Source organism: Fusarium poae, chromosome 2 (assembly GCF_019609905.1).
Source record: "Fusarium poae strain DAOMC 252244 chromosome 2, whole genome shotgun sequence".
Lineage (NCBI taxonomy): Eukaryota > Fungi > Ascomycota > Sordariomycetes > Hypocreales > Nectriaceae > Fusarium > Fusarium poae.
In genome coordinates this window covers 5,813,358-5,832,081 of record NC_058400.1, presented here as the reverse complement: position 1 = coordinate 5,832,081, position 18,724 = coordinate 5,813,358, and the positions used below count along the sequence as shown (strand labels likewise).

At 48.0% G+C, this 18,724-nt stretch overlaps 4 protein-coding genes across 4 annotated transcripts; 1 reads left to right on the top strand and 3 right to left on the bottom strand.

Moving 5' to 3' along the window:
• Positions 1–365: 365 nt before the first annotated feature.
• On the bottom strand, positions 366–2,045 carry FPOAC1_005902 (uncharacterized protein; the record flags this gene model as incomplete). Its single annotated transcript, XM_044850413.1, has 5 exons — positions 366–800; positions 853–1,250; positions 1,324–1,515; positions 1,566–1,827; positions 1,896–2,045. 5 exons carry the CDS (start codon positions 2,043–2,045, stop codon positions 366–368), a joined length of 1,437 nt encoding a protein of 478 aa, XP_044709123.1.
• Positions 2,046–11,367: 9,322 nt separating this feature from the next.
• On the bottom strand, positions 11,368–12,516 carry FPOAC1_005901 (uncharacterized protein; the record flags this gene model as incomplete). Its single annotated transcript, XM_044850412.1, has 1 exon — positions 11,368–12,516. The coding sequence occupies one exon, from the start codon at positions 12,514–12,516 to the stop codon at positions 11,368–11,370; it is 1,149 nt and encodes a 382-aa protein (XP_044709122.1).
• Positions 12,517–13,083: 567 nt separating this feature from the next.
• Positions 13,084–14,925, bottom strand: FPOAC1_005900 (uncharacterized protein; the record flags this gene model as incomplete). The annotated part of the gene is made up of 1 exon (XM_044850411.1): positions 13,084–14,925. One exon carries the CDS (start codon positions 14,923–14,925, stop codon positions 13,084–13,086), a length of 1,842 nt encoding a protein of 613 aa, XP_044709121.1.
• A 1,715-nt stretch (positions 14,926–16,640) lies between these two features.
• FPOAC1_005899 (uncharacterized protein) lies at positions 16,641–18,336 on the top strand (the record flags this gene model as incomplete). The annotated part of the gene is made up of 4 exons (XM_044850410.1): positions 16,641–16,858; positions 16,906–17,063; positions 17,298–17,316; positions 17,367–18,336. The coding sequence occupies 4 exons, from the start codon at positions 16,641–16,643 to the stop codon at positions 18,334–18,336; spliced, it is 1,365 nt and encodes a 454-aa protein (XP_044709120.1).
• Between the last annotated feature and the right edge of the window lie 388 nt (positions 18,337–18,724).

The following is an 18,724-nucleotide window of genomic DNA, read 5'->3' as shown; positions in this document are numbered from 1 at the left end:
TGTGTTGTTGTTGTTGTTGTTGAATGACGTGACTCAGATGAGGCAAAAATATCAGGGACTTTTTTTTTTTCTCTTTTGAGCAGCTGACGACCCTGATAGTGGATGCCTACAGCGCCAAATACAAGGGTTCCATGACATCATTACATAAGCGTCTTGGCAACAGATGACGTTGGATACATGGACCGGTATTCAGATACTGATGAATATATTTACTACTATGGGTTCAATACAACAGTCGCCAACAGTAATGGCGGATCTGCATAGATTAGACCGTGACAAAAATCATTCAACTTGAGAGACCAGCTCCAAGTGTACTTTTCCGGACTATCCGAAGCCTGTTCTCAACTTCGACTTACCTAGGTAGCTTAGTGAGCCCCGCCAGCAGAATTGGCGTTATCAGCACAAGACCAAGGGCTCGTTCCACCATCAGCCTTGAGTGAATTATTGATACCAACAATGGAGCCATAAGTGCCGGCAACCATCATGAATGTACCAGCCAAGATAACAAAGGCACTCCAGCCAACCATGAGGTACCATTTGAGTGACCTATTCTTTAAGCCCTTGTTCCAGTTGTCATATAGCCACATACAGCCATATGGCTGGAAGCACATCATGGTACCGAGAAGAGCACCAATAAGAGACACAAGGCCTCCGAATACAGGGATAGCGCTAGCAATGATGTATGCAATGATAGTGACACTTCCCGTGCAGGCTAACCAGGTGGCCCAGTGCACTATACCATTGGAGTTGAGATGCTTTGTGCCGCGCAACAAACGGATAAACATATACTTGGCAGGAATCTTGGCAGCATCAGTATGAATCTAACACAAAGTAGGAGCAAGGCGCACTTACGTGGGTCATAAGCATGGCAGTCACAATCAGTCCAGGGAGGGCAAAGCCATAACAGACCTTTTTCATAAGGGCGCCAGCTGAGCCCAAAGCAGGAGAGGCAACGTAGGATCCGCAATAGAAGTATACCACTATACCGATAGTGATATATGTAATTGTCACGATTGACTGGCAAGTTATCAGGGAGCGGGTGTAATGCTTTGGCTCACGCATCTCAGCAGCGATTTGGAAGAAGGCGGGCGTTCCAGAGAACGCAAAGATATGTGATGACACTGCTGTGATGCCGTCGACAAAGGTTGGGTGGTTAAACAGCTTCCAGTCGGACTCCCAGTGGCCTTGTTCAGGGCTTGGTGCAGCTGCAGGACGATCTTGAACACCTACTGCCACAGTGACACAGAAGACTATGAAGGATATTAGTTAACACTGCTGCGTTGACAAGACCAGCATGGGCAGCCTTTGAGAGGCGAAACTTACTGGCTGTCATGATACAGACCAGTCCTATCCAGGCGAGCCATCCGATCTTGCCCAGCGTGCGAATACTCGCGAAAGAGAATCCGAGAACAGCTGCTACGGCCACAAAAATGGCTGTGCAAGCGGCATGTGAAGAAACAGAGTTGAGGCCGATGGAGATACCCAGCATCGCCGAGCCAGCTACAAAGATCCAGTCTAGAAATCCGTCAGTGAAAAGGCCACAGAGGACGGGACTCTTTACATACAAAGCATGAAAACAGTCGCTAAAAACTCGCGACCAATTCTTCCGAACATTAGGTATCCAGCATCATCGATACCGTAAACCTGCGGATGGCGCCTTTTAAAAACGCCAATCATATAATCTGACCATGTTGTGATGACTGACACTACAATGAGACAAATGATTCCGGGGATCAGGCCTAATGCATCAAATGTTTGAGGAATTGATAAAACGCCGAGGCCGATTTGAGTTTTTGTCATCAATGCGACTGTTGCGATCCATCCGACCTGTTTAAAGCATGAGTGTACTATTCTCAGTGATGGGTAGGTAGACAAGACAAGGGCGTGGGACGCACGTTGCGATAATTGGGGCCATCTTCTGAAACTTCGCCAAAGACAGCATCATCGATGCGCTGTGAAGTTCCTTCGACTTGGGAGCAGTTTGAGTTTGATCGTTGGATTCCTTCCAGATCTGAAGGAATCTCTCCTTTTTTGGTGGGCGACATGTTGAGAGATTTCGTTGTCTAGCTAATGGTTCACGAAAGCTTTGCACAGCAAAGCTCAGGCAGGGTAAGGGTGAGCGAAGGGAAAATGGGTCGAGTAGAGTCTGGAACGGGAAAAGAGTCTTGGAATCTGGGGAAGATGGAGCCCAAGAAGCAAGGGAGCGTCATGACCTTTTAAACACGGTCTTTCTATGACTACAAGAAACTGATTTCCCCGGATTATACTTGATCGAGGCTCTATTCCTATCTATCCTTGGTCCACTATGGCTCCACAATCCTATCATCTCCGTATCTGGAGGATCGGTGTTGTGGATCGCGAGTGCCCGGAGTGATTGTGTTGGTTTAGTTTAACGGGGACTGGGAGAGAATGGGACCAATTGTCAAGTGCGCGATATAATCTTCCCAGTCCCTGTTAGATAAAGGCGAGCGGAGATAAACTAGACGAGACTGTGTTACTGTCGATTGTGGGTTTCAAGAATTGAATGTGAAGGAATCTCGTTTTGTTTGACTGCGTAATATCATACTTATCCATCTATCTAGTGACTGGCCACGAAAGTGATAGATGGGGAGATACCAGCTACCAGTATGTCACTACTACCTTGTACGCATAGAGGGATTCAAAGTAAAACGTCTACATGATAATGGGTGGAGTCGAGGACACTGTTCAAGAACGGTTCTACTGTCTAGGTATGTAACTGTGGGTTACCGTTGCAACATGCAACTATAACCGAACCGCTTTTCGGTACCCATCGGACTATCCGTACTGCCACCCTCTGCAGGCTAGACTACTACGTAAGATTCGGGTGTTGGCCATATTGCCCTCCGTTCTTGCTCATGCGTTCATATTACTGTACAGCACTGATGCGATTACTTGTTTATTGCTCACACAGAGTAACCGAAACCTTACATAACCCACAAAACCTTCCTTCAACCGTCATAAGATTCCATCTATCGTTTCTTTACCACTGGTCTTCTCTTCATTACACTGTCTCTAACACATCTCAGCAGAACCCACAAAATCACCTAAACGACCCTTTCTAACTCAACCCTGTACGCCGATTTCCTGTTTTTCCTGTCTTTAGTCACAGTGGCATCTTGACTATTACTATGGCCTCCTACTATACGTCTTTAAGCCAGGCTATATATAACCTATCTTTTAAGGCCTTTAGGAATTCCTTCTATTAATAAAATAGATACTTATTACTATTAAAGGCCTTATTTAAGGTTTTAAAAGCTTTTTTTTTAATTTTTAATTAATTAATTAATATTTTTTTTTTTAATTTTTTTAATTAAATTAATTTTTTTAATTAATTTAATTAAATAATAATTAAAAAAGGCTATTTTAATTAGCTAAATAATATTAAATTTATTAATATTTATTATAATTTTTATTTTTATATTGTCACGGGCTGAGTCCGGCGGTACGGGTGGACAGGGAACGCTTCGGGCGTAATAGGTTCTATTGCTACGGATAGGCACTGCAGGCAGGTCAGGCTCTATTAACAAGACGTAGCTCAAGGAGCTACGTTCAGGATCTGACTGGCGGTCTAACTAAGGTTACGGCGATAACGCTATCGCCACGTGATCTGATCCACTTGTGGCTCTAGGGTAGGTTGGTCTGACTTCGAGCTGTGACAGTGCCCCCCTCTTTAGCATCGAGCTCTGCCGAGACGGGCTACTGTGGTCCGGGCTTGTCAGGGTATCTCCTGTGGAAGTTCGCCACGATCTCTGCAGCATTCTCCACGTAAGCAGCAGGGACTTCTGTTGGGTCTGCATATCCGGCCCATTTCACAGTATACTTCAGCCTGGGGCGGCCTCCTCGGCCTCGTCTGTCCCATCGGGAATCCACAATGTCTTCAACCTCCCACTCTTCCACTCCTTCGGCTTCTACTGGCGGTGGCGGGTCTACGTTCTGACCGGGCAGCGGATTGGTGGCAGCTGGCTTTAGCAGGCTCGTGTGAAACACGGGGTGTATCTTCATGCTGGCGGGCAGTTCCAGTCGATAGGCGTACGGGGAGATGACCTTGCCGATCTTCAACGGGCCGATGTTCTTCCAGTCTAGTTTCTTCTGTGGCCTAAGGGTCTTGATATTCCTGGCGTCTAGCCACACTGGAGTCCCCTACTTGGTATCGTCGGGCAGGTCGTCTGTGTCGGTTCGCTTGGGCTTCGTAACGGGCTTGTGCGGCAATGCTTTCTGATCTCAGGTGCTCTAGGATGTCGTTCATCGTCTTTGCGAACTGTTCTGCGTCTCTAGTGGCTGGGGTTCCTCTGACTGTAATCGTGGGTTCAAAGCCCATTCGCGGGTGGAATCCATAGTTTGCAAAGAACGGAGATACGCCGGTGGTTTCGGATTTCAGGGAGTTCGCTGCGAACTCGGCCAGGGGAGCCATCGGTTCCAGTCGTCCTGTAGGTATGACACGTAGGCTCGCAGGTACTGTTCTAACACAGCGTTCAGGCGTTCAGTCTGTCCGTCGGTCTCAGGGTGGTAAGCGGTGGATAGTAGCGAGCTGATCGACAGTTGTTTGGTGAGCTTCTGCCAGAACTCCGCTACGAACTGGGGTCCCCGGTCCGATACTATAGTCTGTGGGAGCCCATGTAGCTTCCACACTTCCTTCAGGTAGTAATGGGCTGCGTCTTCGGCATCGCAGGTTCCTTTGCATGCGATGATATGTCTCATCTTGGTCAGGCGGCAGGCTATAATCAGGATGGCGTCATTTCCTTCGCTGGGCGGCAGATGTGTGATAAAATCCATTGACACATGTTGCCAGGCTCGTTCGGGGATAGGCAAGGGTTTCAGCACACCTTGCTTCGCTTCTTGGGCTGGGTTGGCTCTTCGACACGTATGGCAGTTCTTAACCCATTGTTCGATGTAGGCCAACATTCCGGGCCAGTAGTAATCCCGGGAAAGCAGGTCATAAGTGCGGGCACGACCTGGGTGTCCTGCTATAGGGTGTTCGTGGCAGGCTTTCAGCAGGGCGGTCTTGAGGGCGTCGTGGCTCGGGATATAGATGCGGTCCCGGTACAACAGTCGTTCCTGGACGATCTTGCACTCTGCAAGCGTAATCTTCGGGTGTCGCGGTGCGTCGGTCCTGAGGGCTTGTAGTATCGACTGCAGGTCTTCATCGGTCTGGTATCCTTCGTTCAGCAAGCGGTCGATCTCTTCTGGTAGCTCTATTGAGAGTGACGGCTCCTCGGGTGTTGGTGCGGGTTGGTTCTGTTGTAGTGGGTGGCGGATGCGGGCTCTCTGGACTTGTAGCGGCGGAAGTTGCCAGTTCTCTTTCTTTAGTACCACCTGGCTTTGGTGCGCTAAGCGCTCATCCCCCTCTTTAGGGAGGTCTTCTGACCTCCTGGTCAGGGCATCGGGTTTAACTCCCTGTTTCCCAGGTCGATATGTGATCTGGAAATTAAATCGGGACAGGAACTCAGACCAGCGGGCTTGTCGTCGGTTAAGTAACTTCGTCGTCGTAAAGTACTCCAGGTTCTTGTGATCCGTGATCACTTTTATCGGTGAGGGTGCCCCCTCCAGTTCGGGTCTCCATTCTTCGAAGCAGCGAATAATGGCCATGAGTTCCTTATCGTAGATCTCGTAGTTGCATTCCGTGGACGTATGCTTCTTGGAGAAGAAGGCTACCGGGTGCAGCCTTCCGTCATCGTCGTATTGCGACAGCACACCGGCGGATACATAGTCAGAGGCGTCTGTCTCCAGGATTACGTCCTTCGTCCAATCGAAGGGGCGTAAGATCGGTGCTGATGTGAAGGCTCCCTTCAAGTCTCGGAAAGCCTTTTCGCAGGTTTCGTCCCAGACGAACGGTACGTCTTTCTTTGTCAGGTGGTTCAACGGGGCTGTAAGCTTAGAGAAGTCACGGATGAACCTCCTGTAGAAGTTCGCAAATCCTGTGAAAGCTTGTACATCTGTCAGGCAGGTCGGGGTTTGCCAGTTCTTAACAGTTTCGATCTTTGCAGGGTCCATTCGGATGCCGTCTCGTCCCACGATAAGGCCTAGGAACTTGGTTTCCGTAACCATGAATTCGCATTTGGCTGGGTTTGCGAATAACCCGGCAGCTCTCAGTTTTTCAAGCACCATCTTTAATTGCTCGACATGTTCTTCTCGGGTCCGGCTATAGATCAGGATATCGTCCAGGTACGCAGTGCAGAATATATCCAGGTATTCCCTCAGCGCATCATTAATGTACCGCTGGAAGGTCGCGGGGGCTCCTGTTAGGCCGAAGGGCATAACCAGTGACTCATATAATCCGAATCGGGTGCGGAATGCTGTCAGGTACTCCTGGCCTTCCTTGATACGCAGATTATTGAAGGCCGATACGATGTCAATACGGGAGAAGTATTTCATACCAGACAGGTTATTCAGGGATTCTTTGATCAGGGGGGAGCGGGTAGCGGTCCTTAACCGTAATATTATTCAGGGCTCGGTAGTCCACGCAGAAGCGTAGACCACCGCCGGGTTTCTTGACGAATAGTACCGGGGAGGCTACAGGCGACGAGCTTGGGCGGATGAATCCTTTACGCAGATTCTCGTCTAGCCACTCTCGTAGGGCTGTCAGTTCGTTCCGGGACATTCCATACAAGGGTCCAAACGGCAGTTTTCCTCCTGGGGTTAGCTCGATGTGGTGGTCTCCAGATCGGTGCGGTGGTAGCTTCTCTGCCTCCTTAGGCGAGAAAACGTCCTGGAACTCTCGAAGTTCTTCCGGCAGCACGAATGCCTCTGGCTCAGGCTTAAGCAGGTAGTCCAGTTGCTTCAGGGTGACGGTGAAGAGGCGGTAACGGTCCTTCTGGCTGTATATTCGGGCGGTTCGCAGGGAAACCGGGAGGATATCCTTTCCCTCCAAGGCTGGTGGGATACTCCCTTTCATCTGGCGCATGAACTTCTTCGGGACGGTCTGTAAAGCCTTAATCCTTGTAGGCTTGGTTGGGGTGTTGCAGAATTTCTGGCAGTACGGGCTGTTAAATGTGAACGTGTGGGCCGCGAAGCCCACCTGCGGGTCGTGTTGCTTTAGCCAAGGCATTCCCAGGACAATAGGGTAGCTGGCTAGCTGGGTCACGTAGAAGATCATGCTCTTCTGCTCGTGATCGGCAATGCGGAGTCCGGCGCGGACGTAGTAGGCGACCTTCCCGCTCTCGGCAGGTCGCCCGTCGAACACTTCAATCTCGAAGGTTCTCTTCAGGGGTCTAAACTTCAGGTTCTGGGACTTAGCCCAGCTCTCGTCGATAAACCCTTTTCCTTCCGCTCCGCTATCGGTCATAGCGTAAGACGGAATTGGTTCTCTTCCGGCCACATTGAGGCTGGCAGGCAGTATCATCAGGTTCGAACGTTGGTTGTTCTCGTTCTCAATCGGGATTCCATGAACGGAGGCGGCGGACAGTTTAATCTTCGGTACAGTAGGTGCGGGGAGGGGAGCCTGGCGCCGACTTAAGACAGGCTCACCCCGTTTTCCTGGCGTCCTCGGGAGTGTCTAGATCGGCGGGAACTGGCGCGGCTGGATGTAGGCGAGTGTGGAGACGGGGGCTGGCTGGTGCGGTTGGGGCTATAAGCGAAGGTGGCTTGACGGAGCCTGGTTGGACGTGTGTCAGGTTCGGGACAGTCGCGGAGGTAGTGGTTGGCTGAACCGCAACGGAAGCACTGGTTGTTCTCCCGTCGTTGGTTAGGGCGGTTATAGCGGCGCTGATTGCTGAGGTCCATAGGTTCTCCGGCTGGTTGGCGGTTTTCGGGGGGGCTTCTCCCTCTACGAGGCGATGGGGACTTCTTTCGGAGTGTCTGGGGGTACTCCTTCAGCGGCATATTCGTCTTTCGTGACGCAGGCTGTGGCTCCGCTGCGAAGCGGCGTCGTCGGTTTTCCAATTCTTGTAGGAAGGTGGCTAGGTCGTGATATTTATAGCTAGGCGGTGGGTTGTGTATAAGCATTCCGCGTAGTTCTCGGGAGACAGCTTGTTCCAACAGGGTAGGGAGGGCCTCTTCTGACATTTCTCCTTCCAGCGCGAGGCGTTGGAACTCGGCGAAGAAGGTGCTGAAATCCTTGTGAGTCTGGCGAAGGCGGAATAATTCGGCGCGGGCATTATTGATCCGGTTCGGGTCTCCAAAAGCGCGTTCTAGTAGATCGATAATATCCTGGTAGTCGGGGAGTTGGCATTCACCAGCTTTAATGTGCGGTAGGACTTGTGCATAGGCGCGTCCCTTAAGACGGCCAGTTACATAGGACATTCGGGCGAGGCGTGTCGGGAATCGGTCATGGTTAGCTTTTAGTTTTGAGTGTATCTGGGAGACGAAACGGCGTAGGTCGCTCCGTTCGCCCTCAAACTTGTCAGGGTCGGGTAATCGTTCGGTAAGACTGGTTGATTCGGTAGATCGGGAAGAAGGCGGAGGAGTCGTTCCCATAGGAGTCGCTACACGAAGCTCAGCGGGAGCGCTAGTCTCGGGGGGTTCACGGATAGTAGGTACGGTAGGTCGGGTGGCATCGAGGGCGCGACGTTCGGCGAGGCGGGCCTCGAAGATGTCGTCGTCCTTCCTCTTTAGGGCCTTCTCGTGTTGTTGCTCAGTGTACTCGAGCTGGGCTCGGGCAAAGTTACGCTCAGTGGTGATTTGTTGCAGGGATTGTTCGAGTCCTTGATGTTTATCCTTCATGTTCTGGGTCTCATTCTCCAGCTGGGATATACGGTTCTGGGCGTTCTCGGCGTAGGTATAAACGTTCCGGAAGTATTCGAACCAATCGTCTAGGTGTTCCGGGGCATGGTCACGGAATGACTCGACGCTGTCCGGCAGGAAGGGCGGGAGCGGGCGGGCAGACATCGCGTTCGGTGTCCAACGGTTAGGAGCTACGTAGTGTCACGGGCTGAGTCCGGCGGTACGGGTGGACAGGGAACGCTTCGGGCGTAATAGGTTCTATTGCTACGGATAGGCACTGCAGGCAGGTCAGGCTCTATTAACAAGACGTAGCTCAAGGAGCTACGTTCAGGATCTGACTGGCGGTCTAACTAAGGTTACGGCGATAACGCTATCGCCACGTGATCTGATCCACTTGTGGCTCTAGGGTAGGTTGGTCTGACTTCGAGCTGTGACATATATAGATATTATTATTATTTATAGCTATATTAATAGTTAAGTAAATAATATAATTAAAGTAAATTAACCTTTATTTATAATAATAATAATAAGACCTTTATAAGTTTTTATATATAATAAGCTTTAATTTATTTATTATTTTATTATTATAGCTAGAGTTAATTAATAATAAGGATTAAAGTATATAATAAGCTAAATAAATTAATTAATATAAATACTTAATCTTTTATATTTAAATTTAAGAGGTTTAAAAGTAGTCTTATCTTTATATTAAAAGAAGAATAAGTAGATTATATAGTAATACTTTTATATTTTTACTACTGTTAACACTGTTGCATTATCGTTGAATTTCCGAGCTTGCGGCTTCATTTGCTGCAAGTTACACATTTTGATACTTTTATATTTATATAAGATTAAGGTTACTCTAAGAGCCCTATTTTTCATAATAAAGCTGCATCTATCGATTTCACATTAGACTTCGAGGGATACCCATATCAACTGTACAGCACTGTACTTATGAGAGTTAGATAGCACAGCGGCGATCTCGGGGAATAATTCAACTTTTTGATACACCAATCTTTCCAGTGATGGGCAACCGAGGAAGAAAAGTTTAGACATAGAAACTCAAAGCTCCACCCATTCTGTCATTTGTATGTATCTTTTTCTTCCTTCCTTCCTCTTGTTTATCATTTCTATGCTGATCATCTTCTGGGTTCGGTATCACGGCATTTATCGCCGATCACGCTAGCGCCCACCATCTCCGGTCCCCAAGTTCGGTCACCCGCACCATCGAGACGGATAAATCTGATAAAATGTCTTGGACACGCCTTGGCTTATGCGAAGCATATATATCTTACCACTAAACTTGCCAGTTTCTCGTTGGCTTTTCTTAGTCTGTTCCTTGCAATAGAGGATGAGGTATCTGTGTAGGGTTGCAGCGGAGGATATTCTCGCACTTTACAAGGGTCATGCATCTTATGAAAAGTTTCTAGAAGCCTTGGCTACAGCGGTCATCTGTCCATCTTTTGCCCCAGAATGCTCGTGGATCTTGACTGATGACCTTCTATGTCGAGTCATGCTTTCAGTACTCCGTAAACAGAAAGGCAGTGCAACACGGAGTGAAACGCCGGCCCCATAGCGGAGTTTACTTGTGCCTTCCGAATTACATAAGAGATATCGTAGAGTCCAGGATTTCGAAACAGGGCGATTCTGATTTGCCAGTGTTGTCGATTCTTGAAGGTATTAGTCCTTGAAGGTAGTGAGGCATTTGTGATATGCATACATGCCTTGCTGCTGTGAGACTGCTAGATTTTAAACTTCACGCAGTACATGTACATCAGTGGTCACCAGTTTCTAACCAATCGATGAAGCCCCAGCCGTGCGAACACTGACCAGGGGGCTTTTGTAACTCGCCTAACGAATGTCCGCCTTTCGTCGCAAAGTCACGTCATACCGTGGCATGCTAAAGCTAATGCCACTGCGACTCTACCGTCTATTTGTCAGTCAGCGTATCATTCTCGGGGATACCGGGAGACTAATATCGGTTTGTTGCAGAACTTTTCTTTATTTGTTGTTTTAACCGTGTCTTGGGTTTTGCTTTATTGATAACACGCATGATAGGTATACCACCCCTACAACTATGATAAAGGCGAATGATAGGGAGTAAATCGGTGTCATTCACCTTTTGACCCGCAAAACAACGAGCCTTGTTCCACAACGAGGATTGTATCGCACGTATCCACTGGTCTTGCGTGGCTGGCAAGTCTAGCAGCCGGCCTCTTGGAGTTCCGGAGAATGCTGCACCAGGAAGTTGAGGGAGCTATTGATGGAAGTAAAAAGACTTCGGCCCGAGCATCAAGCCTTCATAATCTTGTAATCCCCAGATACATCGTCTGTAAGCAAGACAGTTTGTTGTCTTGCAGTGGGCCAACGTCGATGCCGTTGCTTCAGTAGATGCAGGTATAACATGGATCTTCACTCAATAACGACTATTCATTGAGAAAATAGTGTATGATACTGGTGATACGGTGGAGTATTTCTGTAATATTCTCAACAAAATGATCTTTCCAATATCAAACAGAACATTTGATAAAACGTATCAAGGTTGATGCAAGAGTTAATCATGATTCCTCAGGAATGGTAGGAACATCGGGTAAAAGGAGTTGCTACAAAATATTTAGTTATTAAAATATGGGGCTCTTGCTCATCTTCAGCACGCATGCAACATAATAAGAAATGGTCATCAACAACTCAGATGCGATGGTCGATAACAAGCTTCTCGCGACTGACTTTCCCCTGCCAAACATCGCGAATCCCTTGGAGACCTTCCTCAACGCCCTTGACCACCCTGGTCCTGGGAGGTTCCCAATACTTTTCATGGTTTCCAATCAACCACTCAATTCCTTTCTCAATGCGCGCCTGCCATGTCTTCGTTTTTGCCACCTCAGCCTGTTTAAATTCTTCACTCCACTCAGCTACCTCGTGCCCAATACTAAGAACCTCAACAGGACGAAAGTTGAGACAAAATACATAAGTTGGATCTTTCTTGACTGGGAGAACGGAAGTCAGACGCAGCTCGGTTGATGAAACCTTGGGATCGCAGCATTGACGAGCCATACTCGATGAACTCTGGTCGTATTTCTCCTGAACTTCCTTTTCTTGCTCTTCAGTGAGGCCTTCGAAAACGCCCAGACCTGTAGAAACTGCGTCAAAGACAGTCTTCAACGACCAACCCGAGGACTCCAGCAAGGCGCGAATGTCCTGTACAACAGTTGGGCTCTTGTAGTCAAAGGTGTAACTCGCCCCTAGGTCCCTGAGCGCTCCATGGTTCTGTGGTGAGGCAGTCGTGATAATTGGATAGAAACCAGCTGCTTTTGCAAGTTGAACGGCGGCTTGTCCAACACTGCCTGCACCTCCCCAGATGAGAATCGGTTCATCTTTAGGTTCATTGCCGGGGATATCGGCAAGTGGGAATCCGTAGCCCAGGACATTGAAGAGTCCGTCCATCGCCGTACCTCCACCAGCGAGAAGCGTCACAGCTGTGATGGGGTCAAGGTGTTCTGGGCGCAGAAATGTCATCAATGGTTCTGCGAGCAGATAGCTCTGATGAGCGCCGAGATAGTTTGGTCGACGGTCGTACATGAGGGAAATGCCGAAGATGTCTTGACCAATATTGAAGGGGGACTCTGGACCGACTTGCTTGACGGTTCCAGTGAACTCATAACCAGCGACATAGTTCGTCATATTCAGGTACATATGCCGAGTGTCAGCAGGGTTGATTCCCGAGTACTGCACATCAACTAGCGACTGAGCATGTTTGGGTATGTAAGGTTCCTGAATAACACGAAGCTCGTGATTCCCTTCGGAGAGCATGTATATGGCTTTGTTGGGACGGTCCATGATGTTTGCACACTGAGTATTTCGGTCTAGAGAGATGACTTGTACGAACAGAGTATGTAAAATGCATGAAACTCTCAGGTGAAAGATAGTTTATACCAAAAGTTAGAGTTTAAAGATTAGGCTAGGGGAGTGGTTTTATAGTCTCAAGTGCCAAGTTGAGGATTAGATAGAACTTGGAGCCCCGCATGATGATATCCCTGGTCAATAACGCTATTGCTAGTCTTGGAATTGTCTTAGTAACAGCTATTAACGTTATCCTTTAATAATGTGATCCTTATTTTATCTTTATAACGTTAAGTGATCTAGCCGACGGAATTTCCGGGTTTGAAGTTGCTCCCAGTGCCGCACCTAATGTTTAGTAGAATGTTTAGCCATTTGACAACTTCATAATTGCACATCAGCGTATGTAGTAAACATGCTCTCTCCCCTACTTTAAAATTGGCAGAGCAGAACAAGGGTTTACGCTCCATCATATTCTTCTCCGTACATCAAAGTAGTATTTTAATTATCGCTGTTCAGTTTAACTATCATAACTCGTACATAAAAAACATCACATCTCATGCAGTCTCAAGCACTATCAAACCTTACCCTTGCACCCCTTCTCCTCGGCCCAGTAACAGAAACAGGCGGATCAGGAACATGATGTACTTGTTTCTCTCCTTGCTCGACCTTTGGTCTATGCGCTACCGAGGAACGAGTTGGAATTGGTACCTGATCATCGCCGTCGTCATCATCGTCTTCCGCATTCTCAACAGTCGCATAATATCTCGGTCTCATTCTTTGTTCGCCGCCTTCCGATAGTCTCCTACTAATACTTCGTATGTTGCTGCTGTGTTGTCGTTCTGGTACTACTCCACTTCGAACGTTGTCGTCTTCCATATCTCGTGCTAGACCCAGGCGTCTGGCTCGAAGATCCTCTTGGATAGGATTGTCTTGTGTCTCGTAGCCTTGAAACAGATCGTAGTCTTCGTCTAGCTCACCGTCTGAATCTTCTACTGCGGGCTCGGCTGACTTGCCGGCCCTCAATCGAATACGAGCCTGGTTTGATGAATGTGTTGTATGGTGCTGGACATATTGTCGTTCTGTGGCCGCGGGCTGAGCCACAGATGCACGACGTTGCAAGACATGTCTTCGCATGTTGGGCTCTCGAGATGAGCTGATAGAGATGACTGTTTGATCTCCTCTTGGGACTTGGTAATTTTGTCTCTGCCCGTGATAATTTTGTAAGAACGGTCTCGGTGCCTGGCTAATATTCGATCTGCGTTCGACTAGAAGATCCAGAATAGTATCGAGCTTGGATTCGATTTCCTTGCTGTCGCTATGCCTGACTAACGCCCGGTTCATTTCGCTCTCATTCAACCCGAGGCTGTCCTCAATTAGGGCGGCTATGTCCCTTCTCTGCGAATGTAAATAGGGGTTTCGATACCCTTGTCTCTCTCTGTCTTCGAGTAGTCGATCGATAATACCCACTAAGTGATCTCGTTCTTGCCTCTCAGCGTCGAGTGATCTTGTCTCTTCCATGGCATATTGGCTCGTGGTTGATACACTCCTTGGCCGATGAGCTGACCAAAACCTGCCTGGATCAGATCTGACTTCGGACGATCTGTCCTCGAGCTGTCTTTGAAGACCATTCAGTCCTTCCAAGACTTGACCCATGACCAGCATAGTTCTCTGATCACTTGACGACGAGGTGCTATCTTTCCTTCGACTTGATGGTTTCTTTTTCGGAAGTCGCTCAGGGATCTCTCGTATCGCACCCCTCATGGTATATTCTGGACTGGAGGCTGGCTGTCTAGGGGCCAAGGGTTGAGGGGGTGGTCGCCTTGGTGCTCGAGTGGGGTACTGGGGATACGGAGGTATAGCAGGTGGAGATTCGAAGGTAGGGGCTGTGGTGTAGTCTTGGTCAAACTCCATAGGCGGCTGGCTATTTGGAACTCGACTGTACAGTCCTGATTGTGAGTACGGTGGCATCGCAGGGGAAGTGCCGGAGAAGTAACTGTAAGTGTCAGAGGGGTAAGAGTATGAACCAGAATAATTGGCAGGATAGGTAGAAGGCCCCCCGGGGCTTGGTGGAGGATACCATGGGCTTGCGTCTTGTTGGTAAGGTTCAGTTTCTTGACGGTAAAGGTCACCGAATCGGGGTCCAGGTTCGTACGGGGCTTGAGGAAAACTAGATTGGAAATCGGCAGCGTAATCGACATAGTAGTCGTCAGTAGAGTATGCTCGTCGCTGTCTCGGAGGTTTCTTATGATGGCGCCTGGGTGGTCCTCGTTGTCTAGTATTATTTCTTCCCTGTTCGTTATCTGAAGGGTCTTCTTGGTACGGCACACGATCATCTCCAAGGCGTCGACTTTGGCCTCCTTCGCTGGTGCCCTCGCCTTTACTTGGCTGCGGGGTTGATGACGCCATCGCGACTCGCCTCGGGGTGTTGGTCTGGGGTTTCGACAGAGCTCGGTGGGCTTTGAGAGTCTATGGAAGTAATATCCATAACTCAAACATAAAACTGTGACAAAATGTGATGACACCAGAGATGACTTGGGGAAGAAATAACTTGACAGACAAAGCTAGCTTTGTTAGGGAAAGGATGCAATGAGCTCATGAACTCGTCAGTACAAATCCCTCCAACAATTAAGCCTAATGAATGAGGCTCTGCTGCCGTTGCCAGGTAGTTCGCCCAGTGTTTACGTGTACAGATATTGCCTTGTGTAGGTAGTCTACTACGTTGTTTTATTGGGGGTTCAGGTCGGGCTGCAAACACAACGTCTTTCATTAGTTGGGTTTACATGTGTATGGCTACACAGCTTCAAAGAGACATTTTGAGTAGATTTGAGTGGTTGCTCAAAGAGAGAAACCGGATTAGTGTATGCATTGTGGCTGTGGATGGACGCTTATGACCTGTGAGCGTGACCCTACGCAGTGGCCAACGCAGGGCGTCTTAGCTCCATAGTACTAATGTAGCGACAGATGGAAACCGTGGATGGTAGGTAGGTAGCTTTGCTGCTAGCACTAGGTGATGGCCGAGACAACCACAGTTAAGGTATGGCCATGGCGCACTATAAACATCCCAAGCTATGGGACCTTTATATAAAAAGACTGCTATCAGAACGAAACCCTCTTTTTGCGTCAATAAACTGAGGCTGTCGAGATGCAATAATCAGCAGATTGCTGACCACCATTATGCAAGCTAAGCCGTGTAGCTTCGCATGCACTGTGGTCAAGACAGTGAGGGGCCATTCCTCTTACGTTCTTGAGCTCTCAAAGTACAATTGTGTGATATGGTCAATGCTGTGGCACCACTACTCTATCTAGTAGTAGCAAGTACTTGGTTACCAACAGAACAGTTGACCAAAAGGATCTAATCACGTTGGTTTATTACACAGAAGGACGAAAGCCTGTTTACTGCTTACCGCCTCTATTCTCTGGTTTGACAAGTTTTACGTCAGCGGATCGAAGCATTTATTATTTAGGTGAGGCGAGTGTCACTTATGCACGTTTTTCTACGACTGTGTCTGCCGTCTCCGTCGCATTTTCCTTGTTGATGATATTGCGCAGCACCAAGGTGGGCTACATAGACCCTTGCGTGTGGCTCAGTGATCGAACTTTGGTGCTGCGCCTCTATGCTAACTCTTGTTTCCCTGACTTTTCAAGTGGAAAGTTGCATTGCTCTGGCATGGACTAAAATTGCAGTGAAAAAACACATGTATATCTAGCCGGCTGTTCGCCTTGTCGTTCTCATAACTCATCACCGCAACATAAATCTACACAAGCAAAACCAGATAAGGCAACCCCGAAGCCTCACTATCTGTTTGTTCGATGCTCTTATAGTCGGCATAGTAAATAAAACATACTAGAGGTCATGTGGTTGGGTTGTCATAGTCTAGAATTGTAGATTTCCTCTGAAGTGTTCCTCCGAGTTTCGTAAGACCACACAATGCCGTGTTGCCGAGACGATCGCATCCTTCCTACCCTAAAATCTCACATACGATTCAAGTAATATATCAGACTTGTTAGTGCTGAGTGACACCGTATATGTTGAGAACCATGGTTCTTTGGATCGACTATAAAATAATGGCAATGATCAACTTTTAGAGCCAAGAGCTTTAGCATACCTACAATGAATCAACATGCGAACCTTTTGTACACCACTCTCAGTGATCGAGTCTCTTTCGCTTTCTCAAGGCCATTCCCCGGCCATAAGACGCGTGAACTCTGAATCTCTTGATAATGAATTTGAAGCAATTTCCTATGCAACGCATTGGCAGAACATCAATACTGCTGCAAAGAATTGGATCGCAGAACTATCGCAACTGGGCATCAAAAGAGGCGCTGTAGTTGGTCTTTGGTAAGCCTACCCATTGTTTCGAGCTAATTTCATCTAATCATCTTCAGGATGAGGGGGTGGTCTTATGAAGACTTGTTGCATTATCTCTCGCTTCAAAGAGCTGGATTCATCCCTCAGTTATTCTCCATTCGGATGACGGACCCTTCGATTGTATATGAACTTCTTGGAAAAAGCAACGCAGCAGCTCTTCTATACGACCCAATCTGTGAGCCCTCAGTGAAAGGGTGTTCTGTCCCAACATTCTCTACTGGTACGGTTTTAGGAAAACATTGCCCTACTGACGTGCAACTCAACACAACGATATCTACCAATGGTGACAAAGTTCTGGTTATCTTCCATACGTCAGGATCGACTTCTGGGATGCCTAAACTGGTTCCGCAGACGGTGCGATGGATGGACTGTTTAATTCGAAAGCATAGACACGTCAACAATAAACCAGTCTCTATTGCTTCTTTCATGTAAGTTCCCAACCATAACATTCCAGACTTGTAGACTAACTGTAGCGTAGGGGCTCGCATACTCATTTGGGCAATACAATCAACCTTGCAGGCATCTTGGCATGTGGAGGTTGCTTGATCCCACCGACCAGCATTCCTTATCCGAGTTTTGAGCTTAAACATATGATCTCCAAGGGAGGTTTAACAATACTGAACACCTTTCCTGCCCTACTATCAGGGATGTTCGATGAAGCACGTCAGAGCGGCCCTTTTCTTGAACTGCTCCAAGGACTTGAAAAGATCAACTTTGCTGGCCAAGTCCTTGAACCAAGAGATGAAGCCTGGGCCCGCCAAAATGGGCTGAAGCTGATAAATCTTTATGGATCTACAGAACTTGGATTGTCAATGATCTCCTCGTCTACATCGGCGTATCTATCGCCGTTGCCTGAGTCGGGATGTCAGTTCATCCCTTTGGGTGGATCCGCATCATCGCCACAGCTCCTCGAGCTTCTAGTTCGAGCAGAGGCAGATGACTGTCCCCATCCTTCTCTCAGAGACAAAATGGACGGCATGTTCCACACCGGTGATCTCTTTGAACAAGTTGATGCTGATCAGTATGTCTACAAAGGTAGGGTTGACGACAGGATCAAGATGCAGCTCGCTTTGGTCTGTGACGCGGGTTCTCTCGAGTCAGAAGCGATGCAAGTATGTGAGGCTGATCTTATCAGCGCTGTCTCTGTTATTGGTTATGGACGCCCATCGCCAGCCATGGTGGTCGAGGCAAAGAATGATGACATTTTACACGTGGATAAAGATGAGTTATTGGCGTTCAAGCAGCATATCGTTCAGCGAATTGCACCGTTCCATCAACGGAAGTACTTTCATGAGCGTATTGACGATGTGCGTCTTGTTTTCGTCGCAGCGAAGGGCACTTTGCCGAGAACTGCAAAGGGGAATATTATGAGAAAGGCGGTCGAAGAGATGTTCAGAATGGAACTAGATCAGAACTACGATGCTGTTTACATGTATGATGCTAAATAGTTGTTTTATAACCATGTGTAACTTCTATAATCATGCATCTTGAAGAGGTATCTTGTAGGATATTGCAGGCACAAGACGTGATTCGGGTTAGTTACTGGTCAGGTGGTTCGCAAAAAGCAAAAACAGGGACGGGAAGAAGCCTAGACGAGGATACTAGTGCCATCTTAAGCTATAACCCTCCCTTAGACTGATCCAATATCTCTATTAATGCCAACACTAAAACGCCGTGGTCAAAATAGCCTCTTGTGCAGAGACAAAACATAACACGTAGGAGGCAAGACAAAGACGAAGACAAAGTCAAAGTAAAAAGCCAGGTTCGGAGACGAGCCACAGATGATTATGACAGAATTTGTCTCATCTCGCTGCACAATAATCGTCCTCGTCATTA